The sequence below is a fragment of the Phalaenopsis equestris genome, unplaced genomic scaffold (genome assembly GCF_001263595.1).
Source record: "Phalaenopsis equestris unplaced genomic scaffold, ASM126359v1 Scaffold000745, whole genome shotgun sequence".
In the NCBI taxonomy this organism is placed as follows: domain Eukaryota; kingdom Viridiplantae; phylum Streptophyta; class Magnoliopsida; order Asparagales; family Orchidaceae; genus Phalaenopsis; species Phalaenopsis equestris.
The window spans coordinates 636,489-651,677 of NW_018165185.1; the positions used below are offsets into that span (position 1 = coordinate 636,489).

A 15,189-nucleotide genomic window follows, 5' to 3' on the forward strand; every position below is an offset into this window, starting at 1 on the left:
TCCTTTTTGTATTTTGTATTTTTTTTCTTTTTTTAAAACTCGGGATCATAAGGCACAAGTCCTGCAGATCATTTGTTTTGCATATGCAACACCACAAACAATACATTACAATTAAACAAATAACAGGTGAAATATAAGAAATATATTCAACACAACAAAACATTTTCACGAACACCTTATTTTTCACACAAACAGGTTTTTTTTTCCACTTTTTCATACAAAAAACACTTTTTAAATAAAATTAGTTTTTTACGACAAATTTTTACGACATTTTACGACACTACAGTTTTTCAAGTCTAAGTCTAATTACTTCAACTAAAATTCTCCTAAAGTTCTTACTGAAGCTTCCCCGACAACGACGCAAAAAACATGACAGCGACTTTATATATGATTAAAATTACAAGAATTTGATATTGCTGCTAGAAGATTTAATTCCCTGACAATGGCGCAAAAAACTTGACCTCGACTTTTTTATATACCTAAAAATACAAGAATTTGACACCACTACTAGAAGATTTGAATCTCTGGCAACGGCGCCAAAAACTTGACCGCGACTTTTAATATGCAAGAATTTATGAACCCAGATTTATATATTTATAATGATTTTATAAAGTCACAATTTCAAATGCAAGTATACATATCGCTCAAGTAATACAGGGCTCTAGTGGAGTCCCGATATCGATCCCACAGGGAAGCGAGGTAAGAGGTCCTTAGTCAAATTCTAATCTACTACTATTAGTCCTTAGTTTGGAAGTGCAATTTAAGAGATTTTACTAACAGGTACTCCTAAATGTAAGTCTTATGTTTAACACAACTAATAACTACTCCTAAATGGAAATATTAATTCTAAAGATAACCCTTTTTTGGATGAATTGGTTTGGAGAATTTTGAGATATTAAAAATTATTATTCTTACGTAATGAATTGGATAATGTAAATGAATAAGATACATTAAATATTGTATGTGCCAAATATGAACAATCATATTCTTTACCCTTTGGTCGAGACATAAAAAATATTGACTAATCCTATGCTTGTTTACTGAATTTGTGGCTAGGATGGGAAGATACCGGCTCTCACTTTGGAGCTCCAACGTTCCCCTCGTCTGAGGGCTAACATCTATACTTCAGCACCCAAATGATAGGATTGAATTGGGGATTTTAGTCTGTCACCCTAAAATCTCAAATTCTACGCCCATCAAAGTATATTTCCCTATTTATTTGCATTCAACTCCCATGAACTTAACCATCCATGAAATCTGAATGTGGTTCTACTTTGTTGAGAATTACACAGCCCTCTTGGGTTTTAATGCAATTACAATACATTTTAACACTACAACGAACCTTTATTGTAATGTAAATAAAGTGCAAGTAAAAACCATCACATTGATAATTAAATCCACTTCTAACATGCATCACAAAATCTTAAGCATGAATTCTACTCATTACAGAAGAAAAGTAAAATGAAAATAATGGCATAATCTTCTCATACCATTATTTCCTAACAAGAAGAGAGAGTAAGAGAAGCCCATCACAAAGCATTAAGAAAACACAACAAAAACTTCATTTAACCAAAGCAGATCCACTACATAAGTGTTTACAAAAATCAAAAAATAATGAAGAACACAATACTTAGTTTTTTCCCTTTGAAAGAAATAGGAATATCTCTCCCATAAAGACTCCCGCCGCAAAGTCCCCCGCCAATCCATGCAATGCTAGAACATCTCCTTACAAATTCTCTCAAAATCTCCTCTCCAATCTCTTCAAAATGGTAGAAATCTACATTTATACTCCTATTCTAAAAATCCTAAACTTTCTCCACACTTTTCCTAACATTCCTCTCACAAAAAAGCCCTCTTTTTCTAACGTAAATTCGTTCTTTTAAAGTGTAGGGATGAAGTTTGAAGAGTTGCCACAAGAATCCTTTCAAAAAGCATCCAAATACGTTGAATTTCGGCCCATAACCGCCAAAAGTCGGTCCATAGTCGTCCCGGGCGCCATCGGCGGGCTCGAGGGCGCCTTTGGTGAGCTTTTCTGTCATTTTTCATTCTTCTCGAGTAAATCTCGCCGTCTGTGCCATTTTGCCAATTTCAGAAACTTAAAGATCATTGTAGCTTTACGATTACATTATAAAAAAGCTTCCTCTGAAATGTAGCATTTTGAAAACAACCGTTTCTGGAATCTTCTCGAGTAAATCACTTAAAGCTACAATTACACAAGGAATTGTAGGGCTATTGCACATAAATCTCCACCGTTTTTGCCCCGTTTAGCTCCGTTTTAGCTCTATTTTGCCCATTTCAGTTGCGTTGTGTTCCTAGCATATAACCCTACAAAATAAGCATGAAAACAACATTCCTTTCAAATGTAATCTCATTCAAAAATATGTAAGAAATGTAAAAGAGATTAAACATCGAAATACTTATCGAAATGTGACAGAGCAAAATTTCATTTCTTGCTCGTTTTTGCTCTAAATTGCACTGTTTTTGTTTCTTTTTCTTCAAAAGTCAAATTCTTGTACCGGAAACAAAAAAATACAAAATACCTTCCTTTAAAGAGCAATGTCTTTTAAATTAAGCATAAAATGTATATGAAAAATCAAGCATTTTTTAGGCGTGTCACCAAGGCAATTGATTCCCACCTTCCATAAGCCATCTCTACCATTAAGAAACCCTAAATTTTCCATTAAAATAGAGGGAAAAATTCAATCCTGACATCAACTTATTCAAAACTCTAATTTAACCATCCCAAAAGCTTCCAAAGACCTCCATGAGTCTCCCTTAATCAAAATTAAGGCTTTCCGAGCTCTCCAACCTATCTCAACACCAACCCGAGCTACCATTTGGTCTAGTTCATAACTTTGAAATTTAGCTTAAATTGAGATAAGGAGGAGCTTCGTGGTGTTAAGGTGATCGTCTCTATCAAGCCCAATTGAGGCCACACCTCTTAAGACAAGATATGGGTTAAAATCCTTAAATTTAGCTTTAGTTTTGGTCTTTTTTTGAAAGAAATGAACAATGCATGCCCACCTAGCTGTATAGATAGCTTTTTCTCGACAAGATGAACATGTAGGAATGAAATCCAAGTGATTTGATTAAGAATAAAAAAAGATCTTAGGGTTTAATTGTGGACGGTTCTCGATTCTGCATCCCATGGGGATGATGAACCGATATCATACATTTTCGTGTATTAGGAATGGACAACATAGATTAAATCAGATCACTAGATTGTGGGGACTGGAGTAACAGATTACAGAACAACTTGGCAACCTCGTGGAAAGCGCATCCAATCTCGGAGCTCCTCGTGGATATTCGACGACTCTGAGGTTCAAGTCAGTGCCGATATGGTTAAGTATATAATTCAGAATTTCTAAATTAATTTAATCTATAAAATGTATAAAACTTCAAAAATTTATAACAGTGTAAAAAAACCACAAAAATAAAATAAAATAAAACTCTAAACTCAGGGAACAAAATAAGAAAAAAAATAATAAATGGAAATAAATAAATTATATTTAATTTTTAATTAACTAAATACTTTATATAGTATTTTAATTATTAAAAATTCAATATGATCAAAAAAATATGAAAATTTCAATGATTGTTCCCTCCACCCTTAGGAACATTTTCTGATTTTGCCAGAGTCGGGGCTTTTCCTAAAATTAAAATGACCAATTTTCTACCAAAACTATAATTATTTAAAAAAAAAACTATAAGAGATAAAAAATGGAAATTAACTAGAAAATTTAGGGTGATAAAATTGATCTCGAAAAAAAATTATAAAATTAAAATAAGGAACTTATGGGTGAAAATGTAAAATTAAAAATTTACACTCTAACTCGAATTGTTCTCATATTCAGTTTAAGACATCAAACCAATCCTAGGACCATGGCTTTAGGGGATCAACAGTGTGTTTACCCCTTTTAACCAAGAGGTTGCCTTTAATGACCAAGGGTTAGCCCAATTTGAGCCTAAACCTGGTCTAGGCTTAACTTAACTTAAACTTAGCCCAATAAGTTCATAATTGGACTCACCATAATTAAGTTTAAGTCAAGGTCTAGCCAGGTCTAACTTAAACCCTAACTTTTAAGTCTAACCCACATTAGACCTTACCTAAACCCCAAGTCTAACCAAACTTATACTCAGCGTAACTTTTTAGGTCTAACCCACATTTGACCTAACCCAAACCCTAAGTCTAACTAAACTTAGACTTAGCCCAAAATTTTAGGTCTAACCCACATTAAACATAACCAAAACTCTAAGTCTAACAAACTTATACTTAGTTTAACCCTTTTGGGTCTAACTCACATTAGACCTAACCTAAACGCTAAGTCTAACCAAACTTAGACTTAGCCCAACCTTTTAGGTCTAACCCACATTAGAACTAAGATAAACCCTAAGTCTAACCAAACTTTGATTTAGCCAAACCTTTTAGGTGAAATCCATATTAGACCTAACATAAACCCTAAATTTAACCAAACTTATACTTAGTGTAACTTTTTAGGTCTAACCCACATTGGACCTAACCTAAACCCTAATTCTAACCAAACTTAGAATTAGTGTAACTTTTAAGTCAAACCTATTTTAAACCTAACATAAACTCCAAGTTTAAGCAAACTTATTGCAACCTTTTAGGTCTAACCCACATTAGACCTAACTTAAACCCAAAGTTTAACCAAACTTAGACTTAGTGTAACTTCTTAGGTCTAACCCACATTAGACCTAAACTTAAGCCTAAGTCTAATGAAACTTTGACTTAGTCCAACCTTTAGATCTAGCCCACATTAAACCTAATATAAACCCGAGTCTACCAAACTTAGACCTAGTGTTACAAACTTTTAATAAATCTCATTATAAACAAATTTTTGAGATTTAAAGAAACTAGAATGAGTGAAGTAGCATGGGAGGAAAGATGAGGGTTACGTGATTTCATGTAGGAATAGAGTAAAAGGGGGAAAAATATTGAAGTTTCGAAGGTCTTTCTTTGTATGTTATGGTATTATCGTTGCCTTCATAAACGCTTGCAATTGTGATTGTATTGTAATGTTTTTGATAGGAGAGGGGGAAGGGGAAGGCATGCCAGAGTGTTGAGCTACATTTAATATAATTTTTTAAAGTTAATTTTAAGTAATTTAAATAGGTACTAATTCATAATTATTCAATCTGCTAATTAAAACTAATTTTAATTTAGTAAATGTAATTACAATTGATATATACTTGATAATTAAAATAATTTAAAAAATCATTTTGGATTCATGTTTAATTAATTTATTTAGTTTATAATTAATGATCACTTAGCTTAGTAAACAATAATTATCAATTAGTAATTTATTATTAAAATATGATTAATTATTAACTTACTCTCAAAAATACTTACTAATGACTAATTATTTTTAGTAAATAGTTAATTATTGAAAATAATAAAAAAATTAAAAAATTAAATTAAAATTAACTATGCTTAACAATTACATCATTAATATGTAGTATTATATTAAATTTAATTTTAAACTATTAGAATTAAATCCTAAAATAAATTGCTAACTAATTTTAGGTGAATTGAGCAAATTTAATGTGCGTTATGCAATAATAGTTAATGATTTAATTGCCTTATTTTTACTAAATCAAAGCTTACAATATTTATTAAATTTATATAAGCTAATTCATACTTGCAACCAAACAACCCCTTGGGTTTATGGGAGAGAAAAGAGCGATCGAATGTTATTATGCGTTGAGGCTGATGTGAAGTGTAGAGGAATTGGCGAAGATTGATAGATTCAAACAAGGGCTGCACCAATTGCCAACTTTCTGTTTGTCAGCCTCACTTCACCCAATAAGTATGTTTCACCCCCTTTGCTATAAACCTCCCTCTCCCATGCAAGCCACTTCAAACCTTCGTTAAAAATTTGATTTTGAACTTGATGTGAAACTTGGTTTGAAATAATATTGATTCATGGGGGGTTTGAACTCATGTTTTAATCAAATTTTAATATGTCCAAATTAATTATGAGTAGTTTGAATGACTATGAACTTTTATCTTTCTATTCATTTTGTTTTAAAATCAAATTTTGAATGGATTTGCCTAACCAAATTTTGAGCATAAAATTTTATTTTTATTAATTTTGATGTGACTTAAATAATTAAAAATTTAAAAGTTAATTAGTGTTTTAAAATATAATTGGCTCCTTGAAAAACGAAAAACGAAGAACACAACCCGCAAAACCCCCTCCCACGTTTTATTTTGCCAGGTTCGTATTTTTCCATTCCTTGTTTGATTGGAGCTCCCTCCATGGATTTCCTGCCGGGACCCAAATTTCTTTCGTCTGATTTGATAACCCTAATTTCTTTCTTCTAGTCTCACCATCTTCTTTGTCGTTTGCTGCGTGATCCAGGCTGCGGGTTGTCGTGCAATTCGGAAACTTCTCCCGCCATTTCGCCATTGAAGTGGCACACAAGGGATGGAAGGAGGCGGAGCGGCGTACAATCCTCGGACACCTGAGGAGGTCTTCAGGGATTTCAGAGGCCGTCGGGCGGGCATGGTGAAGGCACTGACGACAGGTCTTTGCTATGCCCTATCCCACTACCTTCCGTGTTATTTCGCGCGGATTTTACTGTTTTTGTAAATTTGTTGCATACTCTCCCGTGCAATGTGTATTCTAATTTATAGTCTGCTTTCTTGTTTTGATGGTGGGGGTGCTGTTTCAGAAGTGGATAAGTTCTACCAGCTGTGTGATCCGGGTAAGTTGTATTATACTGTGCCAGGCTTTTTTCGGTTTTTACCAAAATTTTCTGTTTCAGCCGGTGAGTTTTTGAGAATCTAGCGACTAGCGAGAGTGATATTTGGGGTTTTGGTCATGGTTAATAGCTCCTCTTGCTCTGTTATGTTTGATTGCTTTCATTCATTTCGATACCAAGGTTGGATTTTGGGATTTGCTAGCTAAATATTGATATTTCTTCAACTGATAGCATGCAGGAAATATCTTTTTTTCTTGTTGTTTGTTGGATTTAGATCAATGGAAAATTAAATTTTACTAGCATTTCATAATCTATGAATGGTGCTTTTCTCCCTCCCCTTTTTTTTTTTTGGTTGGTAACGAGAGACGTTACCTTCGTTGCCTGCCGATTCTTTTTTTATTGTTCTCTTTGTAACATGTATTTTTAATTTATATCTAAATTGGTATTCATGTTGAGATGCGTACACAGACGCACACAGAGCTGCACCAAGATCATCATGTTGAACACATTCTTACGGTAGTCTGTTCATGTTGTTGCTTCTTTGTAAACCATGGTTAATACTATGTTTCATGCCTTAATGGTAAAATGCTTTTATATTTCAGAAAAGGAGAACTTATGTCTTTATGGGCTTCCTAATGAGACCTGGGAGGTGACCTTGCCTGCCGAGGAAGTGCCCCCTGAGCTCCCTGAACCTGCATTAGGAATAAATTTTGCTAGGGATGGCATGGATGAAAAGGATTGGTTGTCACTTGTTGCAGTTCATAGTGATGCATGGTTATTTGCAGTTGCCTTCTATTTTGGAGCTCGGTTTGGATTTGACAAAGAGGCCAGGTAAATTTTAGGTACAAACTTGCTATTGTTGGCGACTTTTAATATAAAAAATTAGCATTGAACAAGCTCCCGATCAATGCAAATCAACATTTGAATTTAAATGCCCTTATGTAACTTGATTAGTCGGCCTCTCATTGGTAGAATGCCAGGCAATAACAATCCCAAGTAATGGGAAATTTCACGATTGAGTCACGTCTTACCGAGTAAGTTACATTACTCGGCCTAAATCAAGACTAGTAACTGATAGATTTTAGTCAAAAGGGATTGAATTGTAGCCATTGATCATTATGAGCATCCACTGTAATCTAAATAACTCTCTTTACAAAGAAATGCTTTGCTTAACAATTAACAAATCTATCAATAAAGCCACAACTACACACTAATATCCAGTCATGCCCCACGGTGGGGAATATCCACCGATGGATGCAAAGGAAAGGGGTTTTGATGTATTATTCTTATTCTTGCTAATCTATTGGATTTTGTTCCCCAATAATAGAACTTTTTTTTTGCACTATATTATTTTTGGGTGGTTTTCTGCGTTTGTATCTTTATGAAGTAATACTTGAGCTAAATTCTCCACTTGTCATAAAAGTGTTTTGACAATTTTGGTGTTTTTAATGAGAACATGGAAAATTGAATGAAAACTAACACTATTTAAAAAATTGTCCGAGTTTTACACCTCGAGGAGCGCCTTGATTCGAGGTGTCAAAGAATAGTCTTGAGGCGTAAGCCTCGAGCTCGTGGGTGAGGTTTATGCCTTTGTAAAGTGAGGCGTAAGCCTCAATGCAGTTGCGCCTCAAGGCGTATGAGGCACTTTGAGGAACGTCTGAGACACACTGTATTTGCTTACCATCCTAAGCAAAGCCAACGAGCATCATCCCGAGCTCCACACTTTTGTCTCCTAATTGTTGTCATCTCGAACGCCATACTTCATATTTCGATCATCGTCGTTCTAAGTGCTGCGCTTCGTCTCCCAATCATTGTGTCCTAAACAATGCATTGTCTCCCAATTGTCATCGCCCCAAGCCCTTTCGACATCGTTTGAGTTCGTTCAAGCGCCCCCTATTTTGGTTTCGACAGTGCGTCCCAGTCGAGCTTCAATAGAGTCTTCTTCTGTGCCCCGCAGACGAGCTGCTTTATTATCTATCACGTACGTGCTTTATCATAGTCTTCTCTGCAGGCAACTTCTTTGTTTTCCGCACCATAGATGAGCTTGCATGATAATTCCTTAAGCTTGAGGGATAGTAAATAGTAGTACATAATTATATATAGCTTTAATTTTGTTCGAAGAAGAGGTCAATTCACAATATTAATATATGAATTATGTTTACATTCAAATTCAATTTAATTTCCCGATAATTCTTCTATTTTGAGGCTTATGCTTCGATCCGCTTAGAGAATTACGCCTTGCCTCGTTTTGCTAAGTAAAAACGTCTCAATTCCCGATTTTACCTTTTAAAGCATTGGAAAATAGTGTTTTCACCAGCAGCCATCAACAAAATGAAGCTTTTCTTTCTCAAAAAATGAATCTATTCATGCGAAAATGAGAGAAATAGAGAATTTCCAATGCGTAGAGGAAGCATAGGAAGAAGTAGGAGAAATAACTACTACCCACCTAGCAACAAATTTGAGCAATTTTAGAAACAAATTATGGCAATTCGCAGCATCATATTGGAGCCTAGAAATAATAATTCACTGTCAAGTTGTTCAACCATAAGACTCATGGTTGCAGGATAAAGTTCTTTTGAGCCAAATAATAAGCATCCGAGTAATGTTCAAACCATTTGTTGTTAACAATGTAATACCTGAAGTCAAATGGCTAACTGCATATCTTGTAACTCCATCGCAAGAAGCACCAAAAGAAGAAAAAAAAAAGAAAAGAAAAGAAAAATGAAAACAGACTAAGATTTTTTAACCCTATTATACTTGAATTTGTTTAGTTGCAGGAGACTAACTCGAGACCTAGTAGGAAAATAGTGGTTGACCCAATTCCAACCAAATTTATGGTTCCATAGTTATCCATTTACAATGACTTATTTGACCCATGACATGATTTGCCGTTGGGGTGTGAAAGATTCTTGAATTGGTAGGAAAATAATTAGATCGTGGAATTAGGCTTTCTACGAAGGAATTAAGAGATAATAATTTCATTTCATAATATAATCGAGAGGTGAACAAGATGGGGCATTATTTTTATTGGAATTTATGATTTACAGTTTGGCCATGCCTCATTAGAGAGGAGAGAAAGGGCTTGTGTGGAGTTTGGGCAAAAAAAATGGAGAGATGGAGAGAGGGTTAGAAGTGAGTTTTGGAGGAAGGATAATGATTGTTCCTTCATGGTTGAATCTCTTTTATCTAAGTTACTTGAAGGCTTTGTTATGGCCTTAAATGGCCAGGAAATCTTGGTATTGATAAGCTATTGGATACAATACTCTCCTTATCTCAATATCATTGCAATTCTAGAATTTATGAGATATTCTCTTAATTCTTTTTTAGTTTTCATGCTTAAAACATTTAAATTAAGATTATCAAAGTTTAAATGAAGGGAAAATTCCTTCATATCTCTCTTAGTGTGGTCACTACCAAGGGTATGGAGGAGAGTTTGGTGGAGTGGATTTTGGGTAGTTTTCTTGATTTGCTCCACTAAAATTCTTTGTTCTCTTACCTTGGTCACCCTTCTCTGTTTGAATTTAAAAGTTCAGTTTTGCAATTTTTTCCAACCTCTTCTACCACTTGCACTTAAATCTCCTAATGGTGAATTTAACAAACTTTTGAGGTCCTCTTGATTCGTTGAAACTCATATGTGAGTCCAAAATTGTATTTATTTTGTTTGTGGTGTCAAATACTGTACAATGCTGACTATTCGTAGCGACATTGGATGGAGCAACACTGTATTGGTACTCAAAGTTGACGTTTGGTTCTATTAGAATCTTTAGTGACTTTAAGAATAGACTACCTAATAACTTATTAGATTCACAAAAAGCCAAGGAAAGTGGTTCTATTTTTTTTCTAAAAGAAATGAGACACTTTATAATTATAAGACTTATTTAAACAATGAGAAATCAGAGGTCCATTCCTTGAATAAATGGTTAGAAAACGTAGTTCTGATGAAGGGCTATGGGATGGCAAATTCAAGTATATTACCAACAAAAATATATGCATGTAGAAAAGCTAAGTAGATGGTTAAACAATTTTGTCTTAAAAAGAAGGGCACCAAGTGTTGACTCAGAGAATAACATGAGGTGGAAATTTGATTGTTGATCAAAAGAAGACGGTAACCAAGCAATGGCATATCCATTGTAGTTATCATATTTGGGACTAGACAACAAACATCATCTACCTCTGCTACCAGTGAACCATGCAATGAATGGTGGCATCAACTCAAGATTGAGAAAGGGTTTTCAAGGCCCATATAGATGGCTTCATATTCATAAATTCGTGACATTAAGAAATTTTTGTGATATCATAACATTCACTGACATGATGGATAAATGCAAACAACTTTATTAAATGAATAATGCCATTTAGGGATTTCAATTTAGGACGTGAGAAGGAAATCATGACTTGGGAGAATAAAACAGACCTTCAATTGTAGGAGTAATCAAGGCATTTATTGGTGAGGATGGCTAGGAGATAGTAAAGCAGAGTAGCCTACTCAATTTTATCTTCACTATGGTAAACCATCTTTATAATCCATCTCATCATTTTTTTCTTGATGCAGATCTTAATTTATATGATGATGCAAATACCATATGAGTTGTGATTAACATTTTGCAAGTTGAGGTAATAATGTAGAGTAGCCTATGCTGCTAATTTTTTTTGGAGGTAAACTATCTTTAAAATCAATCACGTCATTTCTTCTCCAACGAAGAAGGGAAGAAATTTTTATTCCTTGATATTTTTATAGTGATGCAAATGTTGTTTGAATTAAGGTTACCATTCTAAAGTTAGAAGAATAATTACTAGAATCAGAGAGCTTAGTAGATACATGTTTTTATTAGAATTTTAGAAAATTCATTGTAAAATAATAAGAACTTCGATCATTATATTTTGCAATTGTTATGATTCTTTTGACTTGAAAGCTCATTTTGGCCAGCCTCTCCTTAACTCATTTAAAACATTACTTTCAACTTACCACATGGCTGTAAAGTATGCAGCTGTTACAAAACTTACAACTGTCAAATTGCATTTCGTGCTATCAGTGTTTTGCTCCCTCAGCTTGATAAGAATTCAATCACAAATCATGATGAATGAAAGCCAAATATGAGATGACGTGATAAAAGAAGATGAAATCTTTTAAAAAATCAAGCAATACAATCTATTACACAACCTTCTAAACCAACCCAAGAAATCTTAGTGGATAGCTGGTTTAGGGATAACTTTCTATTTAAGCAACCTTATTTGAAATGATCTTTTTTTTTGAGCTAATCAATATTTTAAGAAGTAATAAGGATGTTTTTAATTAGGGCACATAAAAAATGCCATGAATGATTTGAAAAGCCAATCATGGTACTCGAGTAAATTACGATAGTCACCCAATTAAATGAAAAATTGGGAAGAAACAAACATGGTAAGGGAGGACATCTTAATGGTCATTGAAAATTGCTAATAGTGGACATCTTTAGAGAAGTTCAATACCTATGATAAATAGCCAATGTGATGCTGTAAAAGACAATTGGTAAATGAATTTTGTGCAGTGATCACACATATTTAAATTGAGCGAGTCTAAAAGATGCATAACTTTAACTTTTGTTGTTGAACATTGATCTTGTGGTGATATTAGTTGGATATCCCTTGTTAAGATTTCTTCATGCTTTCTTAGCTTATTATCAATTGAAAGTTTATCCAGATGACAAAAAAAAAATCACTTTTTTTAATATATGGGATTAATCATACAAGTTGATATCATTCGAGTTGAAGAATATTGTAGCGATTTACTAATGGATGATGGACAATATGTTAACATTCAAAAAATGCAACATGTGAAATTTATGTTGACTTACTGGTAGGATATTGAACAGATTTTTGAGACCCTGAGAAAGCACATCATGAAACTTAATCCTAATCAATGCATATTTAGAGCAAGCTTGATCTTGTTTCTTAGCTTCTTTCTCTTGCTAAGAGGGGTATAGTTAAACTCATATATAATATATATTTTTTCAATGTCACTCCCTCGATTACCTAAAATATTGGAAAAATTAATTGGGAACTCTGCTCAAAGTCATTTTTCTCAAAGCTGGGCAAAAGATGTATGCATTTCTTCAAGATGCTAAAATAGGGTTTAGTTTTTGTTCGAATGTAAGAATATGATGTAAGAATATAAGGAAACTTTTGATTAGCTAAAGAAATATCTTCCCACTTTACCTTTGGTGAATGATTCATGTCAAAGGCAACCATTGTTCTTCTATCTAAGAGGGCATCTCAACAAGCAATTCAAAATTGGTTTAAGAGGAGGGAATGAAACAAATTCCAATATGCTATGAGTAAAATACTAAACAACATAAAGCTAAACTATCCATTGGTGAGAAGTTAACTCTATTTATCTTGCATGCTGTGTAATTATTCATCATGTATGTCTCATAACTTTCATATATTTATCTCATGCATATATTTCTTACATGCCTATCTTACATGCCTATCTTAGATATAATGTCTATCTAAATATCATTCATCTTATGCATATCTTTCATACATGTCTTTCTTATATATAATATCTATCTAATATCATTCATTTCATGCATACAATATTTTTCTATTATGCTTATCTTTCTTACCTAACAATATAAAAGATATGCTTAAACTAGGGCATACATGGAGTCAGACACACTATTTGAACTAATGAAGATTATTGAGATTTAGAAACACAATTACTCACCTCGATTACCATGCTAGATTTTCAAACTTGAGTAATTAGTTGGTCGTTTGATAACCTTTATGTTGATTTATATAAGCTAAAGAACAAAATTTAACATTAAGATCCAACTATTTTTTACCAATCAAATTATTCTTCTTAAATTAGCATAGAATTATTTACCTATAGTTTACGTAACTGTCCTACGACGATCTTCTATACGCTTGCCTTTAACTCTTCGCCTCAAGTAACCAACCTGAAATCTTAAACAAATTAGGAATTCATAATATATTGATTTATAAGGTAATTTAGCTCAAAATATCATTGATTTGCTATAACATACCTTAAATGACTTTCTCGGCTACCAACCTTTCCCTTCTGCTGCCTATTATTTTCTCTCTTCTTCTAACACTTCAAATCTCCTTTCCCTTCCGTTGAATTCGTGTTAAATCCCTTATAGAAACTCGCAAGTCACGTTCAACACATTTCACACAAGGTCGACGCCACCAACGACTATCAAAAACGAATAATGCACAAAAATTGAGGCAAATCTCGACACATAATTAAAATGAAAGGCTCCAATAGCGTGAAATAGAGTTTTGTACTTATCAATTTCACTCCAGAGCCTTAAAAAGCCGCCTGCGGCTCCGTATCGACCGCTCACCCCTTTTTTGTTCGCAGTTGCTACAATGGTCCGAGCAGAACCTCGCGAGACTTCCCTCGACAGTTGTTCGTGGTTGCTACAATGGCCCTAGCAGAAGCCTCGCGAGACTTCCCTCGGCAGAGAGGATCGACATGAAGGAGGATGGGGAACGAGAGAAGAGGATCAGGAGAGGGAGTGGGACACGACTTACTTCATGTCGTGCAGGGCTGTCAAAAAAACTCGTTGTTCACGAACAAATTGTGTTTGGCTCGTTCGTTAAGTAAACAAACCAAACATGAACAAGTTATTAAAACTCGAATTATAAACGAACCAAACACAAATAACTCTTTGTTCGCTCGTGTTCGACATGTTTTAGCTCTAAAAAAAATTATATAATTATTTGTATAATAATATATTACATATATTATTTATATAATAATATATTATATATATTTATATCTAAGTTTAAATCTTAACACCTCGTGTGGTAATGTGGTTAATACCTTATTTTGCGTACATTTGGTTTATGTTCAAATCCAAAACTTTACATTTATTTTTTTCAATTTTATTTTAACGAGCCAATTTTGAGCCGAACATGAACACGAATATTTAAATCGAGCCTAACACGAACAGACTGTTCATGAGCCGATTTTGAACACGAGCTGATTCAAGCACGAACAGTTTCAAATAAGTCGAACACGAGCCATGTCTGAGCTCGCTCAAGCTCAGCTCGTTTACAACCCTAATGTCATGTGGCTACCCAGATGCCGCTCGACCCTTCTGTTCGGCGCCCCTTACATTCGCGTCTGCGGGCTGAGCTGTGATTGCAACTCCTTATAGGACCTACTGCTGGGCACGACAAGAGGGAGCACCGTGCGAATGAAGTCGAGAGGGGGAGAGGAATTGCAAAGCTCTGAAAGGCAAATCCCCTCATTTCGACGCATCACAAGCTAAATATCGCATGTGAGGTTCTTTAGGAAAAGTGAGGGGCATTAGGGAGGAGTAATTAAAGGGTTAATTAAGATTTAGGCTCCGTTTGGGGCCGTTTTTTTGCGGCTTCGAGGCCCCGAATCGCGAAAATTTATCGTTTGGCTCCCAGCGTCGCGACAGAACGAAGCTAAAGCGGGCCGCGAGATCC

The 15,189-nt window shown here is 34.4% G+C and overlaps 1 protein-coding gene across 1 annotated transcript in view; it reads left to right on the forward strand.

The window, feature by feature from the left end:
- The first annotated feature begins 6,178 nt into the window (after positions 1–6,178).
- Positions 6,179–15,189, forward strand: part of LOC110030626 (PHD finger protein ALFIN-LIKE 8-like) — a 57,097-nt gene continuing 48,086 nt past the window's right edge. Inside the window, exons 1-4 of the mRNA XM_020733429.1 lie at positions 6,179–6,239; positions 6,384–6,549; positions 6,697–6,729; positions 7,329–7,557. Of these exons, the coding sequence (XP_020589088.1) occupies positions 6,450–6,549; positions 6,697–6,729; positions 7,329–7,557 (362 nt within the window). The 5' untranslated portion in view covers positions 6,179–6,239; positions 6,384–6,449. The remainder of the gene's footprint in view (positions 6,240–6,383; positions 6,550–6,696; positions 6,730–7,328; positions 7,558–15,189) is intronic.